General features: G+C 29.5%; 3 protein-coding genes and 1 long non-coding RNA gene across 25 annotated transcripts; 2 read left to right on the top strand and 2 right to left on the bottom strand.

The window, feature by feature from the left end:
• Positions 1-41: 41 nt before the first annotated feature.
• LOC105663158 (uncharacterized) lies at positions 42-8,091 on the bottom strand. 15 transcript variants are annotated; one of them, XR_013041097.1, is made up of 6 exons: positions 7,950-8,091; positions 5,429-7,842; positions 5,234-5,333; positions 5,018-5,164; positions 3,935-4,585; positions 42-3,729 (listed from the first exon to the last, which is right to left on the bottom strand). It is a non-coding gene; the product is annotated as an uncharacterized LOC105663158 (long non-coding RNA). The 15 variants fall into 15 exon arrangements; XR_013041091.1 differs by having other exon boundaries at positions 5,230-5,333; XR_013041104.1 differs by having other exon boundaries at positions 42-624; positions 3,014-3,729; positions 5,230-7,842.
• On the top strand, positions 4,462-10,794 carry Cpr (Cytochrome P450 reductase). Of its 2 annotated transcripts, XM_012290510.2 has the most exons (10): positions 4,462-4,603; positions 6,629-6,837; positions 6,922-7,114; positions 7,355-7,504; positions 8,509-8,633; positions 8,782-8,970; positions 9,058-9,628; positions 9,717-9,978; positions 10,100-10,328; positions 10,417-10,794. In XM_012290510.2, exons 1-10 carry the CDS (start codon positions 4,592-4,594, stop codon positions 10,559-10,561), a joined length of 2,085 nt encoding a protein of 694 aa, XP_012145900.1. In that variant the 5' UTR covers positions 4,462-4,591; the 3' UTR covers positions 10,562-10,794. The 2 variants fall into 2 exon arrangements, with proteins under 2 accessions (XP_012145900.1, XP_012145901.1); XM_012290511.2 differs by lacking the exons at positions 4,462-4,603; positions 6,629-6,837; positions 6,922-7,114; positions 7,355-7,504 and adding an exon at positions 8,313-8,443.
• Positions 10,795-11,514: 720 nt separating this feature from the next.
• On the bottom strand, positions 11,515-17,798 carry LOC100876209 (uncharacterized). Of its 5 annotated transcripts, none has more exons than XM_012290505.2 (10): positions 17,345-17,798; positions 16,868-17,170; positions 16,529-16,759; positions 16,224-16,447; positions 15,918-16,161; positions 15,613-15,825; positions 13,844-15,536; positions 13,133-13,755; positions 12,927-13,054; positions 11,515-12,845 (listed from the first exon to the last, which is right to left on the bottom strand). In XM_012290505.2, the coding sequence occupies exons 1-10, from the start codon at positions 17,468-17,470 to the stop codon at positions 11,882-11,884; spliced, it is 4,749 nt and encodes a 1,582-aa protein (XP_012145895.2). In that variant the 5' UTR covers positions 17,471-17,798; the 3' UTR covers positions 11,515-11,881. The 5 variants fall into 5 exon arrangements, with proteins under 5 accessions (XP_012145895.2, XP_012145894.2, XP_076397672.1 ...); XM_012290504.2 differs by having other exon boundaries at positions 16,523-16,759; positions 17,345-17,796; XM_076541557.1 differs by lacking the exon at positions 17,345-17,798 and having other exon boundaries at positions 16,523-16,779; positions 16,868-17,006.
• A 463-nt stretch (positions 17,799-18,261) lies between these two features.
• Set2 (SET domain containing 2) lies at positions 18,262-26,033 on the top strand. 3 transcript variants are annotated; one of them, XM_012290501.2, is made up of 15 exons: positions 18,262-18,418; positions 18,701-18,802; positions 19,620-21,244; positions 21,333-21,986; positions 22,062-22,181; positions 22,272-22,400; positions 22,473-22,674; positions 22,746-22,843; positions 22,918-23,083; positions 23,160-23,799; positions 23,877-23,934; positions 24,065-24,426; positions 24,503-25,281; positions 25,367-25,702; positions 25,773-26,033. In XM_012290501.2, the coding sequence occupies exons 2-15, from the start codon at positions 18,800-18,802 to the stop codon at positions 25,926-25,928; spliced, it is 5,328 nt and encodes a 1,775-aa protein (XP_012145891.2). In that variant the 5' UTR covers positions 18,262-18,418; positions 18,701-18,799; the 3' UTR covers positions 25,929-26,033. The 3 variants fall into 3 exon arrangements, with proteins under 3 accessions (XP_012145891.2, XP_003705533.3, XP_012145893.2); XM_003705485.3 differs by having other exon boundaries at positions 18,263-18,802; XM_012290503.2 differs by lacking the exon at positions 18,701-18,802 and having other exon boundaries at positions 18,263-18,418.
• Positions 26,034-26,402: the final 369 nt, after the last annotated feature.

The following is a 26,402-nucleotide window of genomic DNA, read 5'->3' on the forward strand; positions in this document are numbered from 1 at the left end:
TAGCCGAAGTGTAAGTGTAAAATCAAAAACATGAACTTGAATTTTAGTTTCTATTTCAGTAACGTTTTATTATAGTAGTATAATTTAAATAGACCGCGCACAAAATAATCTTCCGGCTGGGTATGGGTGAGTGGACTCATCCGATGATTCTTCTTCGTTCTTCGCGTTATTCTATCCTCTTTTGAACTCAGATTAGCTCAGATACTTCACGCAACCGGAAAAGATACGTTCTGCTGACAGTTCGGGAGGTAGTCGGCTACACGATCGGATTAGAAGAAATCATTTCTTGTGTTCGATGTCGACGTGTCTAATACGCATACTCTATTAGGTACGTCGATTTTCACTATAGTGATACCAACGTTTTTTTCAAGTGAGTTCAACGTACCGAGACAAAAATTGAAATAAGAACTAGTGTTGTCACGTGGTTATTGCTTGCCTTGGATTTTCTTCGAGAAAAAGAATAGATTAATTCGTAATCAAAATTTGATTCATCCGAAGACGATTCCTTAGGTAAGTGTACCAATACATTCCAACAGGTGGTAATAGTATGTATAGTGGTAGTGCTAGGAATACTTTACATAGAACAGCTAGTGCGTACATAGAAGATTATCGATTAAGATAAATCTGTAATGAAGAAATAATGTATAGTAACAAGAATGACAGTTTTCTAATACTGTTTCAAATTTATTGAATGTTAAATTAGCGACCACGTGATAATTGTTCTTATACACATTTATACACACTTTTTTCATATAGTTGATATGTTATGTACATAATGCATAGATTAATCTTATCAATTCCTTCCATGATATATCATAATTATTACATACAGATATATATGAACGTGTAATATTTTTGATAAGTTTATTTAACTAATTTATTGCTGTGAGTCACTATTGTTCTTGAATGATTCATTTAATTAAATATGTATTTTTTATCTAAACAATTATTTGGTGCATTTTTGTTAAAATTGTTGTAATTTCATATGGGGCAAATATTTTAGGATTTGATTTGCTATATTTGGTATAATAATTTTGCGTATGATAACTGTATTATAGTGGACAATAATGTAGAAATATTCATCACCATATAAATTTAACGATTTGTTTAAACATGCATATTTATTTTATATAATTACACTCTTAAATGTATGTTTATATATTAAAAATTTAAATATTTATTTATCACATTGAAGTTCATAATTTGATCAATATTGTGTAACATTTAAAATTTAGTTTGAGAAGTGATATTTTATTTGATCTTCACAAACTAATTCTCAAAATGAATAGATAAATATAATCTTATCTTCATGTACATATAAATTATTTAATCATGAATATATGTTACCATTAATGTACTGTACATGATTCCCTAAAGAAAAAGTATTTATGAAAAGGCAATAACCTCGATATTTTTGCAAATTTTTATATAAAATAAAAATATAGTCGATTGTTTGATTAAACAGCAATAGGATTTCTGTGAAAATTTACAACAATGCGTACTACCAATGCACATGTGTACTAACGTAATATTGTAAAACCAAATTGGAATAATACATACAAGATCAAAGATCACGACTGAAAATCTCGGTTTGACGCTCGAAACCATTCGTTCCCGAAAAAATTATAATACGATGAAAGTATAGAATAATAAATAAAATTTGAATAATTTAGAAGTGCCGTTATAATTGCTGACTAATTACTATCGAATCAAAATCATTAGATGCATTTTTATACGATATCGTTATTCAACAAATTGTCATAATTATTTGTAAATTTGAATGGAAGATTTCTGAAAGATCAAATGGCAATCAATTTTTTAAAATGATTTGCAAGTGTTTTGCATGGCAATGACGTAAATATGACATAAGCAAAATGTAATAATACGGTTACGGGAGGAATAGTAATTTACTTTACATAAAGGAAATCTTTTTTGTTTTCATACCTAATATTAATATTCGGAACATTGTTAAATTAATACTGACATTAGAAATTGTTATACCGCAAAAAAGAAATAATTACAAATTTTCACCTGTGGAAATTGCGACGTCAAAATCTGTTTATCAGTATCTGTTATGAATCAGTTCTATTATACGTTATATTAAGCACTTATCCATCATTCATGAACGAATATGATAATTAAAATTATCGCTTTGTTTTTAAAAGTATTTATACATGGCTTAGAATCTAACTGTAATTGTTGTAATAATTACTAAATATAGAAGTAAGGTTTTGTGCAAAGGAAAAAACATAGTATAGATACAGGAATACTATAGTATAATACATTAAGGGCCAATCGAGGCCCTAATAAAATATAACTAGTTTAATAAAATTTTAAAGATTTCAATTTTTATATTTGATATAATAAATATCTTGTGCTCGTGAAACAAGTATATTTTTAAAAAACGATTTAAGTCGAAAGCACCGTGCGTCGTGTATTGCATCATAACGTATACATTTTCCTTTTACATAAAAATGTTTGCAATGTTTCGAAGTTGTAATTAGTAACTGTCTTACTTAGAACTTGATAATATACTTATTAACAAATTTGAAAGAACGTGCAGATAAGAAAATGTAACTATGAATATTTATATTTGAAAAACCACCAAGTTTAGACGTTATTTTCACGATAAGATAGATAATATTGTAATTATTGTCACGATAATCCTGTTATTTGTGCTACATTTTAATTTTAAGTGTTCAACTCATTTGCATTAGTACTATTTGGGACGTTTTTACGTCATGAAATTGTGTTGGATTTTATATATTTCGAAATCAATACCATTTGATATATTCTATTTTTATATAATATTTGATTATAAATTTGATATATAATGAAAGATTACCGAATTTATTTTGACATCAGACTGAAGTATAAAAATAAAACTTAAAAAAACATTATTTTTTTTACTGTTCTTTCATTATACAAATGCAAATTGATCTACCATTATTTAACACAAATGTAATAACCTCATTGCATATTCAGTATGCTATAAAAAATTGTTTATATGTACTGTTTCTTGGTAAATGATAATGTAACGGTTGCAGAATTTCCTCGTTGCGTATACTTTGTGGTTTCATTGACTCAGTTAGAACTACAGTAGACTCTCGTTTATTGCCAAAGATATTCACACGCGCTAGTGGCGCTCCCACAAAGCATGTACGTTTTAACTAACTCAACATACTATGAATTTCAATAATTTTACTACTGTAATTCCATTCATGACAATATAACAGTCTAATAGATGCAACTAAAATTAATTTTAGTTATGACTCTATAAAAGAAGTGTACAACCCTTTTTATGTAACTACACAAAGAGTTATTTACATATCAAGTTTTTGTACAAAAATACTTGTTACACTTGTTATCTATGTTTGCGTATTTATCTTGAAAAGTGGAATAAACGGGTTAATTCATTTGTCTTTGATGCTTGTGTAATTGTGCGAAACAACACGATAAAGTTCAGACGAAATCTCTTGGTGATTCATTTTTTCTTTTTGCCTTTCGCTTTCTCCGTGCAGATAAATTTGTACATGTAATTCCTGTTTGCACCGTTGCATTTTCTCCGCATTGATACTTTCACGGAAGAACGATAATCCAGCTTTCTAGCTTTCCATAATACGCAACGTTGGATTGTTCATTTTCGAACGCCGGTATAGACCTTGTCCTTAATATTACATTGATTTCAAAAATAGTTGTCTATCTCTCCGTCGAATTAATTTATCGTATCTGAAATAAGATTCGACAAAAATGTTTTAAGTCGTTCAGAGACTGAAGTTCAAGTTTAATATAAATTTTTTTTAGAAATGTTATTTTAAAATTATCTTTCAAGACTATTTGCAAACTGATTCTACAAAATGTTAGTCTAAAAATAATTTAATTTTTAAATCCAATTAATTTTAAAGAAATTTCGTCAAAATATAATATATATTACAGGAATAATTTTTACTAGTATAATCAACTTATAGATCTTTTTAAATCATGAGCTAAAATCTGTTCTCAAAACTTTAGACCTTATCATGACCTGTTGTTATCTCGTGTTCAATGATCCAATTACAGCTGAACACGGAAAAAGATTCATTGCCAATTCTTTGTTTTCCTAAATAACTGGAATTGCAGTTCTGTGTTACAAAATGTTTTGAAAAAATATATTGTAATCGAAACAAAACCGTCTTTATTATGTAAGTGATTTCAAACAGATTGCGTCAATTTCCGTGTTGGAAAAATTAAATACAATCCTACTGTCGTGACGAAAGTAAGCGAGCCATCAACTGAACAGATGAACGAATAAACGTCACTAAGATGACAGCGGTGTTGCTTATGCGTGCGTTGGGTATTATGTGTATAGTGTATGCTTCTACGTGCCATTCGATAATGTCACGTATGCACAGATACACAGGGTCGTTCGGTAATGACTTGCCACTTCTCGGTTCTCCACGTGACGAGGACGTGCAGCGTCGATTCTTCAGCATAACATCACGAACCTGCCACCAGTGATCATTGTCTTGTGAACGTGTATTTTCCAGAATTCGTAGTGATCGTATCCTGACACAAAGAATTGCACTAGTTCACAAATTTCCTGAAACTAACAATGGAATTACCGGTAAGAAAGAAAACTATCGAATGTTCTAAAAAGATGTAAATAGTTTTGTTTTTTTATATCATGTTCCACTTGAACTCGTGCACATAATGAACTCATTAAAATCGTCGTGATTTGTAGATGAATCATAAACTGGTTTCTGAAGAGGAGAAGAAACTGTTTTGTTAAAAACACGTGGTTCAACTACTGTCAGAATTATTTTCAATGATAGAATGAAAACCACTTTCCAAACCAATTTGTAAATAACTATAAGTAATTTTCAATAAACATTTTCAATTGTTATTAGTTTATATAACCAATAATAGTTCTTTGACATAGAAATAGAACAGAGATAAAATCAATAACTAATTTTAGTTCATACATTATAATCTTAACCTGAAAATATTAAATATTTATTGCGGAAATTTGAAAGTCTACCTAGTTTCCATGACGTCTGAATGTCAATAAACGTTTATGATCAACCCGGTAACCTTCAATGTAATAGTACTTAATACGATTCAAATGATAAAGTGTTCTTGCTGTCTCAAAACGATTATTATCATTCATCTTGTTCCGGTGCACATCCTGAAATACATACAATGACATATAAATCAATTTTGCACAGTTATAAAATATATTTTAAAAATTACCTACAGAAGCTTCTTCCAAAATAATGAAAAACCGTTAAAGTTAATTTAAACTAAAGTGTTTCCATGTAGCGTTAGATTATCCAAGCACTGTTACCAACAGTTTGCTACCAAAAATTTGAAAATTAAAAATTTGAATACGGCGATAAAAAACGCAAATATATAAAAACGTTTTCAAAATATAATTCAGAAATAATATTACATATATAAAATAAATCTTCGTTTATTCGTTTTTAAGAAGCAGCTAAGAGATGTTTAGAAATGTATATTTTTATACTTTGTTTAATGCCAATTATACGATATCTTATTTTTTTGAATACATTATACAAATATCGGTGTGGTATGAATTTATATGGTTTGTATTATCTGTAAAATTGATAAATAATAAACTACATTGGTTAATATTGAAAAATATAAATAAATGATGAAACAACTTGTGATAAAATCGCTGACGGAAATTTTCGCGCGCAATTAAATATTAATTTTTAAATTTTCTATTCTAATGGAATTACGTTGACAAAATCAAATGCGATGAATTCTATTTCATTACAAGGAACGAATGTCTAATCAGTAGTTAGCAGTTTCTGCCAATACACGATGACTTTCATTGATTGTTCTTATCACGTATCATTTACTGCGTTTTATTGAACGCCAAACGTGTTTCTAAATAATGATTTATAAACGGGTGTCTAATAGATTATGTAGCTTTCTGTTGCATAATAGTTAAGTAATGCTTTAGGTAATAGTTAGATAATTAGAAAATGATAGTTCCAAATCATTTAAAAAATTTTGCAGCTTGAAGCTGTGATTGGAATTGCAAAAAGAAAGTTTTATAAAAGAACCGAATCAATTTTCTTACGGAAATAAATTTACAATTTACAAATAGATCGTTTCACTTTCTAATTTACAAAAAATTTCCACCTTTCTCTGCAATATTCCTATTACACTCTTTTCACTGTTCAAGTATTACTTATATAAATAATATCTACCAAACGCGACTTAATTTATTACTAAGTAAGACTAATCAGTTTACAATTATTGATAAGAACGGGCTTTGTTCCTGTAAAAAAAAATGACAAATAAGATAATTGTGTCATTCTAGTTGAATTTAACTCATTGACCTTGTAATATATTATCAATAAATCTCGATTGTTTGTTGCGTTCCGATTGTCTTATTAACGCGTACAAAAATTAGCTGATATACGTTTGAAGATTATATACTTCTTTTATCATTTGTATTAATAAAATCATTGTTTTTATTAATAGAATACTAATGCTTACAGATCGTACAATCTTATCTTTTCATTTTTTGTTCTTAATTAAAATAAATCGTAATAGCGCTGACGGTATTGATATACAACAGTCTCGCTATATCAATGCATCATTTGTTGTTTTGTTACAGACTGCAGGCGCTTCACAACCTCAAGCAATAAGAATGGCAGGTTCTCCAGTGCTGGAGAACGAAGATAAGGTTGAAGTTCTTGATGAACCACTCTTTAGTACTTTAGATATTGTTCTCCTCAGTGCCCTTTTACTGGCTGCACTATGGTGGTTAATGCGCAGAAACAAACAAGAAACTTATACGCCAGTTACAAAATCCTACTCCATTCAGTAATTGTCATATTTGAAACAAAAATGCTTATTATGATTATAAATAATGTTTGTATGAAACTATTGGAAAAATATTTGTTAAAGGCCAACAATGTTCCCTACGGTGCAGCCATCAGAGAATTCATTCATAAAAAAGCTGAAAACTTCTGGAAGAAGTTTAGTAGTATTCTATGGTAGTCAAACAGGAACTGCTGAAGAATTTGCTGGCAGGCTGGCTAAAGAGGGTATTCGGTACAAAATGAAGGGTATGGTGGCTGATCCTGAAGAATGTGATATGGTATAAATTTATTTTGATAAAGTTATTTAATTTATTTATTTATTTAATCTAACTGTTAGTTTTGTTAAAGCTGCTTCTCTAAACTGATTAAACAAAAAACTTTTAAGTATAAAGATAGGTCAACTGACAAAATTGAAATTTGTGTATTGATCAATAAGCTAAGCAGTGAAAGATTTTTAAATATTTTGTTTAATTGTTTTATGCATGATAGTTTAAAATGATTATAATTTATTATAACAGGAGGAATTAATACATCTGAAAACAATTCCAAATAGTTTGGCAGTATTTTGTTTAGCTACGTATGGAGAGGGTGACCCTACAGACAATGCTATGGAATTTGTTGATTGGCTGAAAAATGGTGATGCTGACTTGAATGGACTAAACTATGCTGTAAGTATTATGTCTGTCTTATAATTATACATGTATAAGAGTTGAATGAATATAAAATGTATTCCAGAAATTTATATTTTTGTTTTGCTTAAGATTGTAAGTGAATCACAACGTTATGTGATGAAATAAATTAATATTAATTAATATTATATATACTGGTTTCTACTATATTGATTGCTTTTATCTTAACTTAAAAGTTGCAACATCCAGTAATGACGTTAAACAACATTATTTTGGGTTTTTAATTGACTGCAAAGCTTTGCAAGAAATACATAATTTTGATTTGATTGGATATGTCAAAGGTTTCATTCCAGAAACTTTTATGTTACAAGTGATCTCTGAAAATTATATGCTAATTTTTAAATAACATATCTAATGTCATATTATCGTCTATTAACATATATTTAACAATAGTTAGTATCTTATAGGTATTCTTTTTACATACCTTAAAAAGAAATATTTCATTAATAGGTCAATGGTAAAATAGTTAATCTTTGTTCATCATAAAAAATTAACATATTTTTAAGCTGACATTGTTAATCTATTAATGTGCTAATCATTAATAAATAGTGCATAACTGATTTCATTCTTTTGATCCTTTGTACTATGTGGATTTAACCACAATCGCGTAAACGCTGAAGGTTACGTAAGCAATTCATAACAGACACGTGTACGATTCTGCAACGTTGCTATAGTCTATAGTTTGTCGTAATCATGTTATTTTTCAAAAATATAAGTTAGTACGATGATTAATTAATTTTATGATAATGTTATGTGTCGTAATTCAGTTTTATATGAGGCATTTAAAAATATAATAAACAATTAACGATAATCATGAAAAGTTTCTCAAAATTTCTACGTGTAACACTGAAGTGTTACAACTACAATAGCGCTATCCAGCGGCGTTTTATAACATTATCTTTACCGCCAACATTCGAGGTACTTGTAACTTTATTAAAGTTGTGTACATAAAATTAATACAAATTTTTTTTTTCATTTTTTAGGTATTTGGACTTGGAAATAAAACTTATGAACATTATAATGAAGTGGCAATATATGTTGATCACAGATTAGAGCAACTTGGTGCAACACGTGTTTTTGAATTAGGATTGGGGGATGATGATGCTAAGTAAGTTAATACGATTGCTAGTGTATTGTAAATTAATATTACGATTAAGATTAATGTATTTCTAAATTCTTATATACCTAGTTGTTTACAAAATATATCTATAAATAATATACATACATGTGTACTTATAAAATACTAACGTTTGTAGCATAGAAGATGATTTTATCACCTGGAAAGATAAATTTTGGCCAACAGTGTGTGAATTCTTTGGAATTGAAGGTGCAGGCGAAGATGTTAGTATTCGGCAATACAAACTTACTGAACATGCTGATTTACCAATTGAACGTATTTATACTGGTGAAATAGCTCGTCTTCATTCCTTCAAAACTCAAAGAGCGTATGTTTCTTTTGATATCTTGTAAATATACAGACAAGGAGGCAGTAATTTTGAATATATTTGTATAAAATTACATTTTTCTTGCAGACCATTTGATGCAAAGAATCCTTATTTAGCTCCTGTGAAAGTCAATCGTGAACTCCATGGTCCAACTTCAGAAAGATCATGTATGCATATAGAATTTGATATAGATGGATCAAAAATGCGTTATGAAGCTGGAGATCATTTAGCAGTATATCCAGTGAATAATGCAGAATTAGTAAATAAGATTGGCAAGAAATGCGGTGTAGATTTAGACACTGTGTTCACTTTAACAAATACAGATGAGGAATCTACCAAAAAGCATCCATTCCCTTGTCCATGTTCTTATAGAACTGCTTTGACACATTATTTAGATATTACTAGCAATCCACGTACTCATGTCCTCAAAGAATTAGCAGAATATTGTAGTGATGCAGAAGATAAAGAAAAATTAAAATTGATGGCATCAACCACTGCTGAAGGCAAAGCTGCATATCAACAATGGGTAGTGCAAGAAAATAGAAACATTGTACACATTTTAGAAGATATTCCTTCGTTAAAACCAGCTCTAGATCACTTGTGTGAGCTTTTACCAAGATTACAGTGTCGTTATTATTCAATTTCTTCTTCACCAAAGGTAAAGTATTAAAATAATGTGTTAAGTTATAAGGTTATTTGATTAAGATTGTTCATAATTTGTTCTTTACTAAATATTTTTCATTTAGTTACATCCGACATCGATTCATATTACTGCAGTTGTAGTTGAATATAAAACACCTACGGGTAGAATTAACAGAGGCGTGACGACCAGCTGGTTGAAAGAGAAACATCCATCAGATCCGCCGTGTTATGTTCCTATCTTTGTACGAAAATCTCAATTTCGTTTACCAACTCGAACATCAACTCCTATTATTCTAGTTGGGCCAGGTACTGGCATAGCACCATTTAGAGCATTCATACAAGAACGAGATCTTGCAAAGAAAGAAGGTATTTATTAAAATTGAAGCAAAGATTGTTTTGTATTATATAGTACGTTATATTTGGTATCACTACACATTGTACTATTTGTAAGTTCCAATGAATTTTTTTTTTTTGTTTTTTTTTTTAGGAAAAGAAGTAGGAGATACAATTTTATACTTCGGATGTAGGAAGAAGGAAGAAGATTTTCTTTACAGAGAAGAACTTGAAGAATATGTAAAGAATGGTACTTTAATATTACATACTGCATTTAGCAGAGAGCAGTCTCAGAAAGTGTATGTTACACATTTATTAGAAAAAAATAAAGACGAATTATGGAGAGTGATCGGTGAACAAAATGGACATATTTATGTCTGTGGGTTAGTACATAATTATTTTAATGATATTAATTAATAATGATGAAATCTACAATATACAATTGATTACATTGATTCTTTTTTCCAATAGTGATGCTAAAAATATGGCTCGTGATGTACACAATATTTTACTGAAAGTTGTAATGGAGAAAGGAAATATGAAAGAATTAGATGCTGCAGATTATATCAAGAAAATGGACTCGCAGAAGCGTTATTCGAGTGACGTATGGAGTTGAATGATAATTTTAATTTAATGAATATTTATAAGTTGAATTTCTGTAAAACTTCTTACAGTATGCCTTTATGAAAAGGTAATTGAGAAGTTTCGTACTATTGTACGATATGCATGTAATCATTTAAAATGTTAATTGATAGATACATATGTTAGAAAAATCATACAGACACTAATTGTACTATATGTAAGTAGTTAACGAATTTGTATAAAAACATATTTTTTCTCCTGTTTCAATTGATTTTCTTCTACAAGTTTTTATGGGAGTTAATACATAGTGCAATAATGAGTTTAAAGAATAGTTTTGTATTTGACAAATATACTTAATACCTGTATAGTACTACAAAACATTTGATACATGTATGACATGAATTAGTTAAATTAAAAATGTTTTATATAAAGTAACAATGTTTTATGCAACTAGTTTCATAAAACACAGGATTTTTATTATATATTTATCTTAGAAATTCATATACAAAAAAATATATAAACTTCATATTTTTAAAACGACTTGAAATTTGATATAAGCATTTGTGATCAAAGTATCCCCATTACCATTGGCTTAAATAGAATTTTTATCTGGAGTGGATCAAGTTTCATGATTTTACTAACAGTATTAATGATTCACATCAGGTACTAGTGCCTTTTAAATGCATATTATGGAAAAATAAGTTCAATAAATAAAAAAATTATAGAAAAAAGTAAACTAACTATTATACTATAAAGACTGACCATTATCTTTTGTCGTTAAAGTAATATGTATATTAACATCTTTTTAGAAGTAAAATTTTTTTCAATTATTATACTAGACGTGTTGTGCAAATAAAACAATAAACATTGCAGGTTATAATAATTTTAAAAATTGTTAATAATATTCAATATTTTACAATATGATAAAATAGTAAAGAAACCAAAGAGGTATGCTTTTACAAAGCATCAGTTAAATAATAACAAATCTTCGCAAAATAAATAATTTATTTTAGTAAAAAAATATACAATATTTACAATTTTATATGACTTTACAGTAAAATGTGATTGAGAACAATAGCAAAAATAGATGGAAGAATATTTTTATACACATTCTACATGTCAACTTTACTTTCTTAAAAAATAATAGTATTTATCAATTTATTCTTAAAATGTTTTTAAAACGTATATGTGTAGTTGCATATTAAAAATAAAATATAAGAATATTAACATTGTTTATATTTAGTAAATATAGAGTATAAATTGTAAGGAACATAGTTATTTAAAATAAGTTTTTCGCTAGTTTATTGCATATAATCTAAAATATTGATAATAAAAATTCTTAAATAGAAATATATTATAGATTTTCTGACGGTTTAATGTTAGATTTGGTTTTAGTAAGAGATATATTAGGAATTGTCAACCCATTATTAATTTCTTGAAAATTTTCCGATATATTTGTATTACTGGAATTGGTTCCTATACTATTAGAGTTAGAATTTTGCAGTTTTGGTGTAGAAGTTCTGCCTTTTAAAAGAACCGCTTGCTCTGTACTTTTGCTAGCTTCCTTAATAGATATTGAAGATACATCGCTAATATCTGGTAAACCATATTTATTATCAAATTGTTTTTTAACCGGTGATATTCTTTTTGCAGTATTTATTGGTGTTACATCAGAATTCGATGACGAGCTTAAAGCACTGGCTTCGCGGGTTTTCTTTAATGTTGTTATTGCCCAACCAAGACCAAGTTTTTTAAGAGCTGTTTCCATTTCTTCTGGGGATGATGCATATTTTAATATAGTAGACGATGGTGTACTTGCTATTTGTGAAATTCCGGATAATTCAGAAAAACTATTTGAACTGGTAGATGTTATTTTATCTTTATTCGTATACTGTTTAACTGGTAGGTCAGTACCCGTAGATTCTTCCATTTGCAACGATTCTTGATTAGCTATGTTATACTGTAATTTTTTAATATTTATCTCTTGAATACCATTTTCCATATTTTTGCCTTTATCACTCTGAGACATTTTTATGGAATCAAAAAACATTTCAGATTTTTTTACTTTCTGCGCAGTGATCATTGAGGACTGTGTAGTCGAAGGATTACACATTTCATCTAAATGCTGATTACGTAAATTGAATAAAAGAACATCTTCTGGTGGTTTGATTGCATTATCACATTTAGCTGTTTGTATTTCAGCAATTTTTTTTACCGATGGTGGACTTCTAATATTATTTTGACTTTTATTTATAGTATCTGGTGTATCAAATTCAATTATTGTTGATAATTCATGACCTGATGATTCAAGTTCAGTTCTGGAAAACAATTTTGTTAAAAATAGTCTCAGAAACGTAATGTACTATAATCAAACAATAAAATACAAATGTTTTGTTTACCTGTATGGACCACTAAGTAAGCTCACAGGTGGTTTGCTTCTACCATTGGTAGAGCTAACAGCATCTATTGTTCTTGTTACTTTTGGGATATCAGTTAGTATTGGAATAAAATCTTTGTTTTTTTTTTGCTAAAATAGCAACATTAACATACAATTAAATAAAGAAATATATATACTTGTATTATAATTATTAACTATTTAAATTACCTCTTTAGTAGGATATTTTGTTGTGACTGCATCGTTTTTTTTATTCATTGCTCCATCCTTTGTATCGGTAACATCTGTTGAAGTTTCAATAGAATGCTTTTCTTTTGGGCTTTCAGCTTCTTTCATTGCTATTACATTATTATTAAAACTTTTGCTTTGCTCCAAAATTTCTTTCGATAATTTCTCTATCATTTCTTCTTCACTATACTTTGGAATAAGTCGAGCATCGTGTTTTGGGGTGGACATCATCAATTTTTGAGGTTCATGTTGAAAATTGAATCTATCAAGTTGTATGTTAACTTTTTCTTCACGAATGATCTTTGGCTTAGCCTTAGACTTCAATACACCTTTTGTCTCAACGGAACGAGTTACTTTTTTAGATAAATTACCATTGTCCACAGTTACTACCTCCATTTCTTTAGTTTCGTTAATTTCTTTTTCGATAACCGATTTATTTTTAATAATCCTTTGAGATTCTAACAATGTTTTTGCAAGCTGATTATGAATCGCCTCTATGTTTTCCACAAGCTGACGAACACTTTGTAGATCATTAGTTACTAATTTTGGTGAAGGTAACTGCATGAAACTAGTTTCATCACCTGTCATTATAGAAAATTCCATACCTGTAGAACAAATTGTGCAATTATATTTTATTTGTATTTATATTAAATAAAGTATAAATTATTTATATTAACCAATAAAATTGTATACCTTTTTGCTCATTCCGAACTTTTTCAATGAGATTTGTTAAAGAAATTATTCTTTCAGCACACGTAGTTTGAAGATCTTCGTATTTCTGTAATATCTGAGGACAATTTTTCAGTGCGTAATTACGAATTTCATCAAACTTGGCATGCATCTGATTACAGTTCGGATTATTGCATAAACAAAATTCCAAAGCAACTGGTAGTTTTGGAATCGTAGTTTTGTGATTCAATTGTGGCTGCTCACTTTGCTGATAATCAGACAAATCTGTAGATGTTGAACTATTTCTAATAGATGATAACGAATTACTATCAAGTGTCTGAAGACCCGCAGATTTCAGCAATTTAGAAATTTTATCAGGATGAGGTATGTTTGAAGGTAACCTCATAGTACGCGGTGAAGGAGTTTCTGGCGTCGATACGGGACTGATATCTCTTCTTAAAAGTTTCATACTCTCATTTACCGAAGAATCTAACATTTCCAGAATAGAAATGTTGTTACTTAAAACTTCAAGTACGTCTCTAGGCTTTATTGGCGGTAGACTAGCAAAAGATGTTGACGTATCTGAGACATCTTTTATTTTAATTCTTGATTTAGATTGAATCCAATGTGGTTTACTTGTCGCCTGTTCTTGAGTTCTTGGTGAATATAATTGGGAGCTTTGTGTACTTACGTCTACAGCTACTTCTCTAACTTTTGTCGGTTGTACTCTTATATTAAATTCAGTATCGTCGTCATACGTTTTGATTTTTTTACTAATTATATCTTCTGTGTCCGTCTTTTTTGAACATGACTGTGGTGACTTGGGCAAAGATTTTGAAGATTTTTTTATAGAAGGTTTACTTACTCGCATTGGACTTGACTTCTGATACATTTTTGATGGGGCTCGTTTCAATGTTTTTACAGTGCGTTTCGTCTTTTTATGAGTTGTTTTTGAACTTTGTTTATCAACATCGTTAACTGCATTTGTAATTGCAGAACTTGAGGAGTCATTATCCGTTTCGTGTGTAATAACTGTAATTTTTGGTTCGAGTGGATAATGTTTGATAACCGTTTCAGTTTCATCATCACCAGGCTTTAATTTATTTTTTTCTTCCTGAATTAATTCCACTTGTGTGCCTTTATCTTCAACTACGTTATGTTTATCCCCTGCTGTAGTTTGCACAGCAATTTCTACTTTTTTGACAAGTGCATCATTTTTTTCTTCTGTTCTACTTTTTTTATCAGACTGATCATCTGGTACACTTATTACTCTAATTTCCGGTGATAAAGGAGTTGGTACATGTGTGTCTTCACTTTCAGTTTGAACTGACTTTTCCTTTTCAAATAAGGGTTTTATAGATGCATTGAAAATATTATTTGGTAAATCTACTCCAAATTCTTGTAATAATAATCGCTTTTGTCTTTCAACTTTTTTTAACATATCTAATATCTGTTCTTCACGCGACTCCTCGTCATTTTTACATTTAGTTTGTGAAACTGTTTCAGTATCTTCGCGCTTACTGCAACATGGGTCTTCCCAGGAACCGTGTACTTCAACACGTTTATCAGTTTCTCTTGGTTGAAGAGTAACTTGTGTTTTCATTGGATATGTATGATCAATAGGTTCTTCATTCAATAAGGTTTTTAATGCATAATTTAATTTCTTTTTATGTTGATCTCTTAGTACTCTTCTGCGTTCTGGTGTATATGTACCTTTCTAATTAAAAAAATAAAACAATATAATGCCTTAGGAACTTATGTAGGAAGTAAAAAAATTAAATCAGCATATATACCGGATAACGCTCTATTTGACATGCTTTTAATTTGCGCTCCTCACTTGCGAGAAAATTCAGATTTTGCATGAGTATTTGATAATCGCGGCGAACTTTTTCTCTTAATGCAGCATCTTCACCACGTTTTTGCGCATTATGTTTACGACTTTTTGACAAATGTGTTTCAGCAGTTTCCGCTTGTTCAATTTCTTGTGCTAAATCTGTGGCACTTGGCTGAAAGCATAAATATGATATATTATGCACATATATACATATATTATAATTATAATTATTATTGTAATTATTTTCTACTGGTCATTACAAACCTCATTCCATGTATGTATTTTTTCAACTACTCCAATTGGTTTATCATATACATTACTTTGACGCTTACTATGATCATATAATTTTACTTTATCAGTTGCTGGGCACTTGACATAAATCGGCGTTTTTAACTTAGCATGCTGTTCATTGTTGTCAGAAAAGTATGATGAATCATCACTAAATGAACTAACACTGTCACTATTAGTTGAATTTGAAGTCATTTGTACATAGTCTTCTGGATTATACCTTTAAACATTCAATAAATGTATTAGAAATTGTTTTACTAAAATCAATTTTATATTATATACCTTGTTTTATTATTTTTTATCAGAACATTTGAAACTTCCTCTGTACCATGTTCTGTGTTGTTGGTTTCAGACTCAGTTGTACATATAGTTTGTACTACCAATGGTGTTACATCTGAACTAGTTTTAGATTGTTGGTCCATGTTGCCAGAATCATCTTTTATTTCTGAAACTTTTGTTTTAGATTTTAACTGTGGTGAATGAGTTTTTAAATCACTTCTTATAACCTGTAACAAATATTTCAAAAATGTATAAATCTGCAGTTATAAATATACTGCTCTAATTATGTATAAATATTATACTTTTACATAAGATTTTGTAATTTTTCCAGGTGATTTTTTGGAAATAACTTTCTTCTGCTTTTTCTTAGTAGATTTGTGCTCTTTAGTCTCTTGATCACTTTCCTTTTGCGCAGGAGTATATACTTTATCAGTTTCAGGTAATGTTTGCTGAAGTTTAGCTATCATTGAAGACCTAAGATTTTCTATGTCTCTAACTTGACGAAGGCGTTCTTCATGTTGATGTTGAACGGTTTCCTTCTACACAGATTTTACTTAATCTTTTATAAATTAAATTCTAATGTAACATGTTAATGTTTGTAACTTTTCTTTTAACATAATATAATGAGTAACAATTAAGAATCTTACTTGTTGTGCATTTTTAACTTGTTTTATAGCATCTTTTCCTCTTTTTAATGCTGCTAATTTATTCCTTTTATCTTTCTCCTGAATTATTGCATTATAATCAGGCTCTAATGTTGCAGATATATGCGCTTGACCAATATCTGCCATATCCTCTTGATATTTTTGTTGAACTTCCATGATTTTCCCATTATGTATTTGCTTCAAATTTAATTTATCGTTATTTTCAAGTTTTTTTAATTCCTCCTTAGCTATGTTTTTAGCACGTTCCAATATTTTATCTGATATTACTTTTGACTGCTGCCGTACCTATGAATATTTGTTAAATTATATTTCCATTAATTATTTACTTTCAATTTTGTCAATAAAGGAGTTATCCTTTTTTCAAATTTATTATATTAGCTTTTATATTTGATCATTATTGTCTACTTTCTTTTTTTTCATTTATATCTCGATTTGAAAGTAATTGATATGTACGGATACCTGTTCCAAGCGTAACCTCCGACGTCTGTCACGTTCATTTTTCTTAATTTGATCTAAATCAGACAATACCATTCTTCCTCGACGTATATTCAAATGATTTCCATTGACAGTAACATTAATGGACATATTTTATTTAAACAAGATTATATCTTCTTCAAATTCAAATAAACACAGATCCTTCAACTCAAATTTAAATTAATAGGAACGGCCATTCTTTAGTTGACCAATCAACGAAACATCATATTCAATGATTTTATAACTTACAGCGCTGGTGTAGTTTTCCGATTCAAACATAAAAATCACTATACTCTGTTACACAAGGAATTCCGACTCCTTTGGCTCCAGTTCCACTCTGTAATCTGTGGCATTACACATGCGCTCTTATGATGATCGTAATATTAAAAATATGTACCCAGAGGTCAAAAAATTTCATGACTTCTTGTTGACTATAGCATAGGTGTTTCATTGATTAAACAAGAAATATATTTTCTTTCTATGCTTGTATATTTTGTGAGTGTATACAAAAAATTGAATATTACATACACACAATATTTATTTTATATATTTACTTCACCAGCTTTCATTGGTCGTTTATTTTTATCTACTATGTATATGGCCGCAAAAGCAAAAACAGACAGAAAGAAGAGTATCATTCACGTGGTTAGAAATTTCCCTAAGTCATCCAGCAACGCAAACTATTATCTAGTTAGTTATTTTCTCTGGGTAGACAAAATACAGTTTTTCATACAATTTTTGTTCATTTTTATTTATTATTGTAGGAATTAAAAAGTTGGATACACTTACTATCTGGAGGTTTCTATTGTTATTGCAAATAATAAATTATACATTTGCTTTCACGTCTTTGTTGTCATATATATATTTATCTGGGGAATGTTATTTTTTCAGCAAGAAACTGGCTAGTGAAATTACTAAAGCGTCAGCCTTATATGCTCTGCAGTCGGTATTGTTACAAACAAGTAATATCCAGTGGCAACTACGTATACGTTTGAGATATATACCTTATGAATCGAGTATCACACATCCTTTACAGTTCTTCGTGATGAGTTCATTCAGGTGATTAGTGTTTGTCTAAACAAATCATAAATTGATTTCAGAAGTATTAGCCGCGATAGAGTTTTCGTTACATTTGTATCGGAGGTGATGAATACCAAGTGAAACAATCAAGACAAGGGAAAGATAACTATATTGCCTAAAACTTCTGTCAATGTGTAGCTAATGATTGTGTATTATTGAACATCCAAACTTTGTAATAACATTCATATTTGTTAACGATCAATTAACACAATTCACATCGTAATGATTTATACTATGTCGACTGCATTTGTGTTTCCTCAGGAAATCCAATGAATGCGAAAATGTGTTTATTCAAAAATGTATATAAAATATCTTAAATAACGATAATGATGAAATTACGAAACGTAATTTTAGGGGTACATGGTAAGTATTTGTTAGCTTTATTTTCTTTAAACTTTAATTTAAATATGACAGAGTAAAGTATGTACTCTAAGGCAACAATGTTTATCAATCTGGTATAAGTGATCTATTTTATTAATAATTACAAAGATATAACATTTAACAGATAGTACTGGAAAATTAACGTATATATATGATACGAATCATTGTTTTGGGAAGCATTAAATTAACAGTAATTATAAATAAGAATTTCACAGTTTTCATGAAACCTACAAGTAGTATATTTTAGAACTAGGCACAATGGAGGCTATGTTATTTAAGGATGAAATTAAATATCTACATAAAAATGAAAAGTTTCACATTTATCATCATTTTTTAACTTATTTTAAATGAACAAAGATAGTGGTGTGTAAAAAAGAATGTGTTATACATATAAAATAATAATAATTATTTTATGATTTATAACATGATGAAAATGATAGTTGTAATAATAAAATAATAAAATCAACGTTAAAATAGCATTGATATCCACAGAATTATTCATGTCATTGTTATGTAATAAAATAATTTTTTATATAATAAAAGACTGTGGTAAAACAAATGGTAACGTTTCTTGCTATTGATATGTTCACTTTCAATTTTAATGTTTTTTCTTTAATAAAAAAAGTAATAGTGTAACTAAATAATTTTATGTTTTTGGTGGCAATATAAAACTTAAATGATGTTGTTACTATGTAGAGGTATCATTGTTATTTATAGTATAGATTAATATAACATAATTGTGAATATTATGTTTGTGCTTCTTTGTCACTTTTGACTTTATTTTTAATAACTCTTTCAGATTAGAGGAATACATGGAATCAAAATGGCACGTAGACGTAAAACTGAAATGAAATCATCCGTGAAGTCATCTCTTAAATATGTACCTGTTAGAAAATCTAGTAGACAAATAGCAAAAAAGCAATCGGAAGAGAAAAAGGTTAATGGTGATGTTTTGCAAATATCTTACTTAAACAATTCAGAAGATTGTAGAAGTGCTACAGAATACACAAACCAAGTATTGTCAAAAAAGAATCAAAATTCTTCGAGAAAATATAAGCACAAAAATGGTTCTAATAGTAACGTACTTGCAATTAACGAAGAATATTCATATTCAACAACGTCACAATATAAAAAGGACTCCAGTGAAAGCGATAGTCAAGATGGAGTAGACATAATTGGTCAGCCTGAGGAACTTAGCCCGGAAGATGTTCAACAAGTAGTTGTTGGTAATCCAAGTAAGGAAATTGTAACTGAACCTGAGTCTACTGAAATTGAAATATGGCCCGAAGATGTGATAGAAGAAACAATAATTTGCGAAGAAATGGAAGTTAAAGATGATATTAAAAATAATGATTACGATTCAAAACAAGATGATAACATGATGATAAAAGAGGTATTACTAGCGGATACACCTTCATTAGAAAAAAAAAATTTTATCGAATATACTGTGATACAAAATGAGAGTAGAATGGCATCCATGTTAATAGAATGTGATTCAAAAAACACTTCTAGTAATGAATGTTGCTGTGCTGTGCAAAACAGTATATGCAGTTTACATAGAAACAAAACGGACAATTCCATATCAGATGTATGTACAGAGGTGCCAATTGCTTCTATTGATAAAAATAGTGAGTTATTCAGTTTGCAAAAATCATATACTCATAATAATAAAAATATACTTAACAATCAAGAGGAATTACACGTAAATAAAAACACACACATGAAAAAATCACATGAAAATTTATCTAAAGATGATTCATTTTATAAAATAGATAACAAATTAGCAGAAATGCAAATTAATGAATCTTCCAAAGAAATACAAAAATTGGTTAATGATTTATCTAACATAGAAAACATAATGTCTCCACTTCAAATTACAGACAACATAGAAAAAGTAATACCAATGTCCATTGATGATGAAAGCAGTTGTTCAATATTAGATAAAATGGAACAGTTACATCAGACAAATAATTCTGCTTCTGTACTTGATAATGTAGATAAAAATACAATAGAATCAAATAAATCTGAATCTTATAATGATAAAACGGAATGTACAGATCAGAATTTATTAAAATTGAAAGTTTTACAAGATAAAAAGAATGGAAATCAAAGGAAACCTATTAGTTCACAGCAGGTTAGCGAAGAATTATATGGTGATAGTGAAGCAGATAGTAAACTTGATGGGGAAGACACGAAATTGTCTAGTAGTAGTGAAAATAGTAATGACACATTGTTATCTATGAATAACTGTAAACTGACAGAACTTGACACAAAATGTAATAATAGTTCGAATGATATTGATAAAAGAACTGAATTTAGAAGCAGAAGTGGTAGTACAGATACAACAGGTTCAGAAAGTGGATCTAATAGTTCTGGTGTAAGAAGAAGTAGTAGAATTAGGTCGATTGGTTTAATGAAACAAAGGTAAATATGTTAAGCAACTAAGTGTATATTTAAAAAATAACCAATGTTTTTCATTCACTACATTTTTTGTTCTTTAATTAATATATAGGTCTCGCGGACGCGGTTTAGTTACGAAACCTAATATAGATATTTCAAAATCTAGTGTTCAACAAGACCGGGAGAAAATAGTTAACAATAATTTTTCAATTACTAATGAAGTAAAAGTTGATAATACAATTGAACCGCAATCAGATAAAGAAAATAACATTAATAAAACAACAAATACACTTGACTCTCTCGCCTCGTTAGCAACAGCCTGTAGTACTACAGGCTATGATTCAGATTCGTCTAAACCTGTTAAAGTAAAATCTCGTTGGCGAAGATCAAGTGAACTTGAAATGGGTGGATCAACTACAGTAGTTGCATCAGCATTAACTGGATCCTTAATGACAACCACGACTACAAATGTATCTGAAGCAAGCTCATCTTCAACATTTAAATTTACAACTGGACCTACAACAGATGTTAGTTCTTCAGATACTGGATTTGCTTCTGCAGCAATAATTGCAAACACTCTATCTAAAATAGATACAGAACAAATAAAAGAAATATTACCAGCTAATCCTACTAATATTGTACAAATTCCAAAAACTGTTGGTGCAAAAATTTTGTTACCTATGGTTCCTGAAATAAAAGATAGAGAAATGGAAGAAAGACTGAGTCAATTTGAATATTTGAGTGAAAATTTATATCTCACAGAAAGGTATATAGTTCAAATAAGTTTAATTATAAAAGTATGTTGTGCACAGTAGTAATTTCTTTTAAATAATTCCTTTAGGTATACAAACAAAGAAACAAAACGAATGGTATGTGACTGTTTTTTAACAGAAGAAGAAATTGAAAGAGGAGAATTAGGTTGTGGGGAGGATTGTCTCAATAGATTACTAATGATAGAATGGTATGTATTTTCTATTGTATGAACATACCTCTCTTTATTAACATGAAATAGTACAAAAATAATTTGTATAATATATTACATAAATTTTAGTGGTCCTCGGTGTGTAGTAGGTGATCGTTGTACAAATAAAAGATTTCAAAATTGTGAATATGCTAAATGTGAAGTATTTAGAACAGAAAAAAAAGGATTTGGATTACGAGCTATGGCAGATATGTTAGCGTAAGTATTTTTAACTATGCAAAGTTATGTATGATAGTTTATTTGTTAACGAATTTAATCTCTAATTATTAGAGGGGAATTTATAATGGAATATGTAGGTGAAGTAGTAGATCCTAAAGATTTCCGACGTAGGGCAAAGGAATATTCGAAAGATAAAAATAGACATTACTACTTTATGGCATTAAAATCTGATCAGATTATTGATGCTACTATGAAAGGAAATGTTTCTCGATTTATAAATCACAGTTGTGATCCCAATTCTGAAACACAAAAAGTAAGTATAATTACTATAAACAAACTACTTAACATAATTAAATGATTTTTACGTTTCTAATATTTGTACAGTGGACAGTGAATGGTGAACTGAGAATAGGTTTCTTTAATAAAAAATTCATTGCTGCTGGTGAGGAAATTACATTTGACTATCATTTCCAACGTTATGGGTATGTACAATGATACAGTATTAATATACTTTGTAAAAATATTACGTATACTATAAATTTTATTGTAACGTTAGTAAAGAGGCGCAGAAATGTTTCTGTGAAGCTGCTAATTGTCGTGGTTGGATTGGTGAAACACCTGAAGAAGAGAAAGAAAAGATTGAGAAAAAGGAAAAACGTGATAAAGATATGAGGAAGAAGAAGGGTGAAAAGAAGCAAGCTGATTATATGGAAGATGAAGATGTAAGTTCTATAAATATTTAATGATTTATAAATATTAAATTTACATCTTAATGTATTTTACTTGGTGTTATTTTAGTTGGAAGAAGAAATAGATAAGTTATGCTTAGGAGGCTTGAAGAATAGAGCTCACACATTAACATTAAGTCGTTTGATGGTTCGTAGTAGAGAATTAGAACATAGGACGCGCCTTCTGCGTCTTATACAAAGCGGAGAACAGCCATGTAGACGATTATTTTTGGATTATCACGGTTTACGTTTAATTTGGAGTTATGTCATGGATATTTCTACAAATGATTCCGATGAAGCGCAACAATTTCGACTGGAAGTTTTGAAAACTCTAAATACGCTTCCAATTCCTAATAAAACTATGTTGATGGATAGCAAAATCTATAATGTAGTTGAAAAGTGGTCAAGAAGATTATATTTTTCTCCTAGTGGAGATTCTCCAGAGGATGATCAAGAAAAGTCAAAATCAAATAGCGAAGAATTGCAAATTAGTTATGACATCGAAAAAAGAACGTCCTATCAAGTAACTGACGTAGAGAAAAATGAAAATAACTTAGAAAGTAATGAAATAAAATTAGACAACGCAGATCGAAATCTTATTCCTGAATTAGCGACTAGTCTTTTAGCTGAATGGTCAAATTTAAAGGAAGTTTTTCGTATACCAAAAAAAGAAAGGATTGAACAAATGAAGGAACATGAAAGAGAAGCAGGTAATGATATTGAATTATTTATTGATGTAAAGTAAAACTATATATGAAGTAATAATTGATGTATATTTTTCATTAAGATCGTGGATACAGAGAAGAACTAGAAAAGGAGGAAAAAAGAGGAACATCATATGACAGGTATGCATTTGTAATTGATAAAGAGTTTATGATGAATAATTAAAAAGTGTTTAATTTAACTAGAATATATCTAACGATTTATTTTTGTATATTTATAACAATGTTTTGTATATTTTATACCATTGAATAGACATAGATCTGATAGATACGGAAGAAGTGAATCAGAAAAACGTGGGGATAGAAGACGAGGACGAGAATCTCCAGAGTCTGATCATATTCGTACAAAAGACAAAAGATTAGAAGAAAGAAGTAGTTTAGTTCCAATTCCACGAATGACAAAATATGAGCGTAGACAATTGTTTGCCATGAAAGTTGCTAAAGAGGAAGAAGAGCGGCAACGTCGTCAGCAACAGGAATCATGGCAAGATCATGAAACTAGATGTCTAGCATTAAGCATAGATCCTCATACTACTGCTATGGTGGATCCACAAACAGGATATCCCGTTTTTTATAATCCATCAATTGGGCAGTGGCAACAATATCCTACACAAGGTCTTGATTCGCATATGTTGTACTTTAAAAATTATTGTTATGTTTTTATCCTAGTTCATATGAAATTTTGTCGTAGATAGCGAAATAAGTCAACAATGCACCCCTATATACGTGGGTGCACCGCAAGCGGTAGCTGGTCATTCACAGTCCGGAATAGTATCTCAAAACTCGCATGTATTGCAGCCAACAATTTCTTCTGAGATACCATCTGGCATCCCAAGCAATATACCTTCAGGTGTACCTCCAGTAATATATACGTTAAGCCAAACACCTGTGTTCAATCAAACTACAACAGCTTACTCTTTGATGTCCCACTGTCATCAACAATATCCTGAAGGTCAATTGTCCCTGTCTAATAATTTAGTACATAGTGGAACACCCGTTACAATTCAAACTCAACCTCTGTATGAACATATTGAAAAGCAAACGGATCAACAATTCCCTGCGATTAGACCACCGCAACCAGAAGTACCCCCCATAGATTTGCCGCCTAAATGGAAAAGCGCAACCGATGCCAGAGGCAGAACATATTACTACCATGTGAAAGAACGAATATCACAGTGGTTACCTCCTCCGCCGGATCACATTGGAGTTCAACCAGATTCATCGTCAACTTCGGAATCTAGCGAGGAATCTAGTTCCTCGAACGAGGAGGACGAAGAGATTGACGAAGATAACAACGAAGATTCGAAAACCGAAGAGTTAACTTTAAATAATACTTTGATAGAAAAATCATTAAATGGTTCTAAACATAATACCTGTAAGAAAAGCGCTGTTCACTTAACTGGAAGTTCTGGATTTTTCCCAGAGGGCAAGAAAAGAAGAGAAGGTTTAGTTCAAGAAAGAATTATTAGTGTACGTAGTATTATTTTCTTTTTATTGTTGCGAGTAGTTGGCATAATAATAATTGGACATTATTATTATTGTATTTATATTATAGCCACGACGCGAAGAGGATCGCATGGATCACAAAACGCACAAAGGAATAAAGGAAAAATTACGTCGTCAAAAAGAAAGAGCGAAATTTAAAGAACACGTTGACAAAATGCGAAGACATCGACGTAACAACAAATCTAAATCACATTCACGTCATAGTTTAAATAAATTACAGTCCCCTTCAACAGATGTATCTACAATGTCAGAGAGAAAGATAAAAGATACCTTTAGAATAAATATGGCAAATGTGATGGTACACTTTTTGAATCCGTATAGAAAAAATGATTGTAAACAGGGTAGAATAACTAATACGGAAGATTTTAAACATCTTGCTAGAAAGGTATGTTTGCTTGAATCGAAACTTGTAATGTTGAGAGTAAATTTAATTCGATGATTATTTTTTGTTTTAGCTTACACATTTTGTACTTGCAAAAGAATTGAAACACTGTAAAAGCGTTGATGAATTGCAGTGTAATGAAAATGTTAAACATAAAGCTAAAGATTTTGTACGTAAGTATATGAGTAAATTCGGTGCAGTTTACCAAAAAGGTACAGACGAAGATTAATTATATAATTTATAACGTCAAAAATTGTTATTTATTATACGAATTCTTTAATTTCAATATTGTAATATACTTATTAGAAATACACCTACAAAACGCCTGTATGTAGATACATTTGTAATTATTATTATTGTAACATAGGTAAATTTGTACATGCTTCATAAACATTCTCGTAATTTAGCTATTAAACAAAAATTAGTAAATTTCTAACTTCATACATTTAATGTGTAAACTTAATATTTAATTTGGTATAGAACAATATGTCTGTTATATATTTTAAAAATATTGCATTTTATGTCCTGCTACAATGTATATCTTACACAGTTATGTATTGACCTATCTTTTATATCGGTTTCAAAAAGGACATTAAAATCTATATTTTGTTGTTAAATGTCAATATTAAAATCTTAAATATTGTAAATAATATATATTATAAAAATTTTTAACTATTTCATAAAAGTACATTGCAATTACTAT

This window comes from Megachile rotundata, chromosome 16 (assembly GCF_050947335.1).
Source record: "Megachile rotundata isolate GNS110a chromosome 16, iyMegRotu1, whole genome shotgun sequence".
In the NCBI taxonomy this organism is placed as follows: Eukaryota; Metazoa; Arthropoda; class Insecta; order Hymenoptera; family Megachilidae; genus Megachile; species Megachile rotundata.

Excerpts from the sequence above, each read along its gene's own strand:
- Cpr (XM_012290510.2), top strand. Across the intron at positions 8,634-8,781 it reads TTGGGGGATGATGATGCTAA|CATAGAAGATGATTTTATCA; the intron begins GTAAGTTAATAC and ends TAACGTTTGTAG. Across the intron at positions 8,971-9,057 it reads TCCTTCAAAACTCAAAGAGC|ACCATTTGATGCAAAGAATC; the intron begins GTATGTTTCTTT and ends TTTTTCTTGCAG.
- LOC100876209 (XM_012290504.2), bottom strand. The coding sequence starts at position 17,470 with ATGTCCATTAATGTTACTGTCAATGGAAATCATTTGAATATACGTCGA. Across the intron at positions 16,760-16,867 it reads AAGTTAAAAATGCACAACAA|AAGGAAACCGTTCAACATCA; the intron begins GTAAGATTCTTA and ends AAATCTGTGTAG. Across the intron at positions 15,826-15,917 it reads AAATACATACATGGAATGAG|CCAAGTGCCACAGATTTAGC; the intron begins GTTTGTAATGAC and ends TTATGCTTTCAG.
- Set2 (XM_012290501.2), top strand. Across the intron at positions 21,245-21,332 it reads ATTGGTTTAATGAAACAAAG|GTCTCGCGGACGCGGTTTAG; the intron begins GTAAATATGTTA and ends ATTAATATATAG. Across the intron at positions 23,084-23,159 it reads ATTATATGGAAGATGAAGAT|TTGGAAGAAGAAATAGATAA; the intron begins GTAAGTTCTATA and ends GTGTTATTTTAG.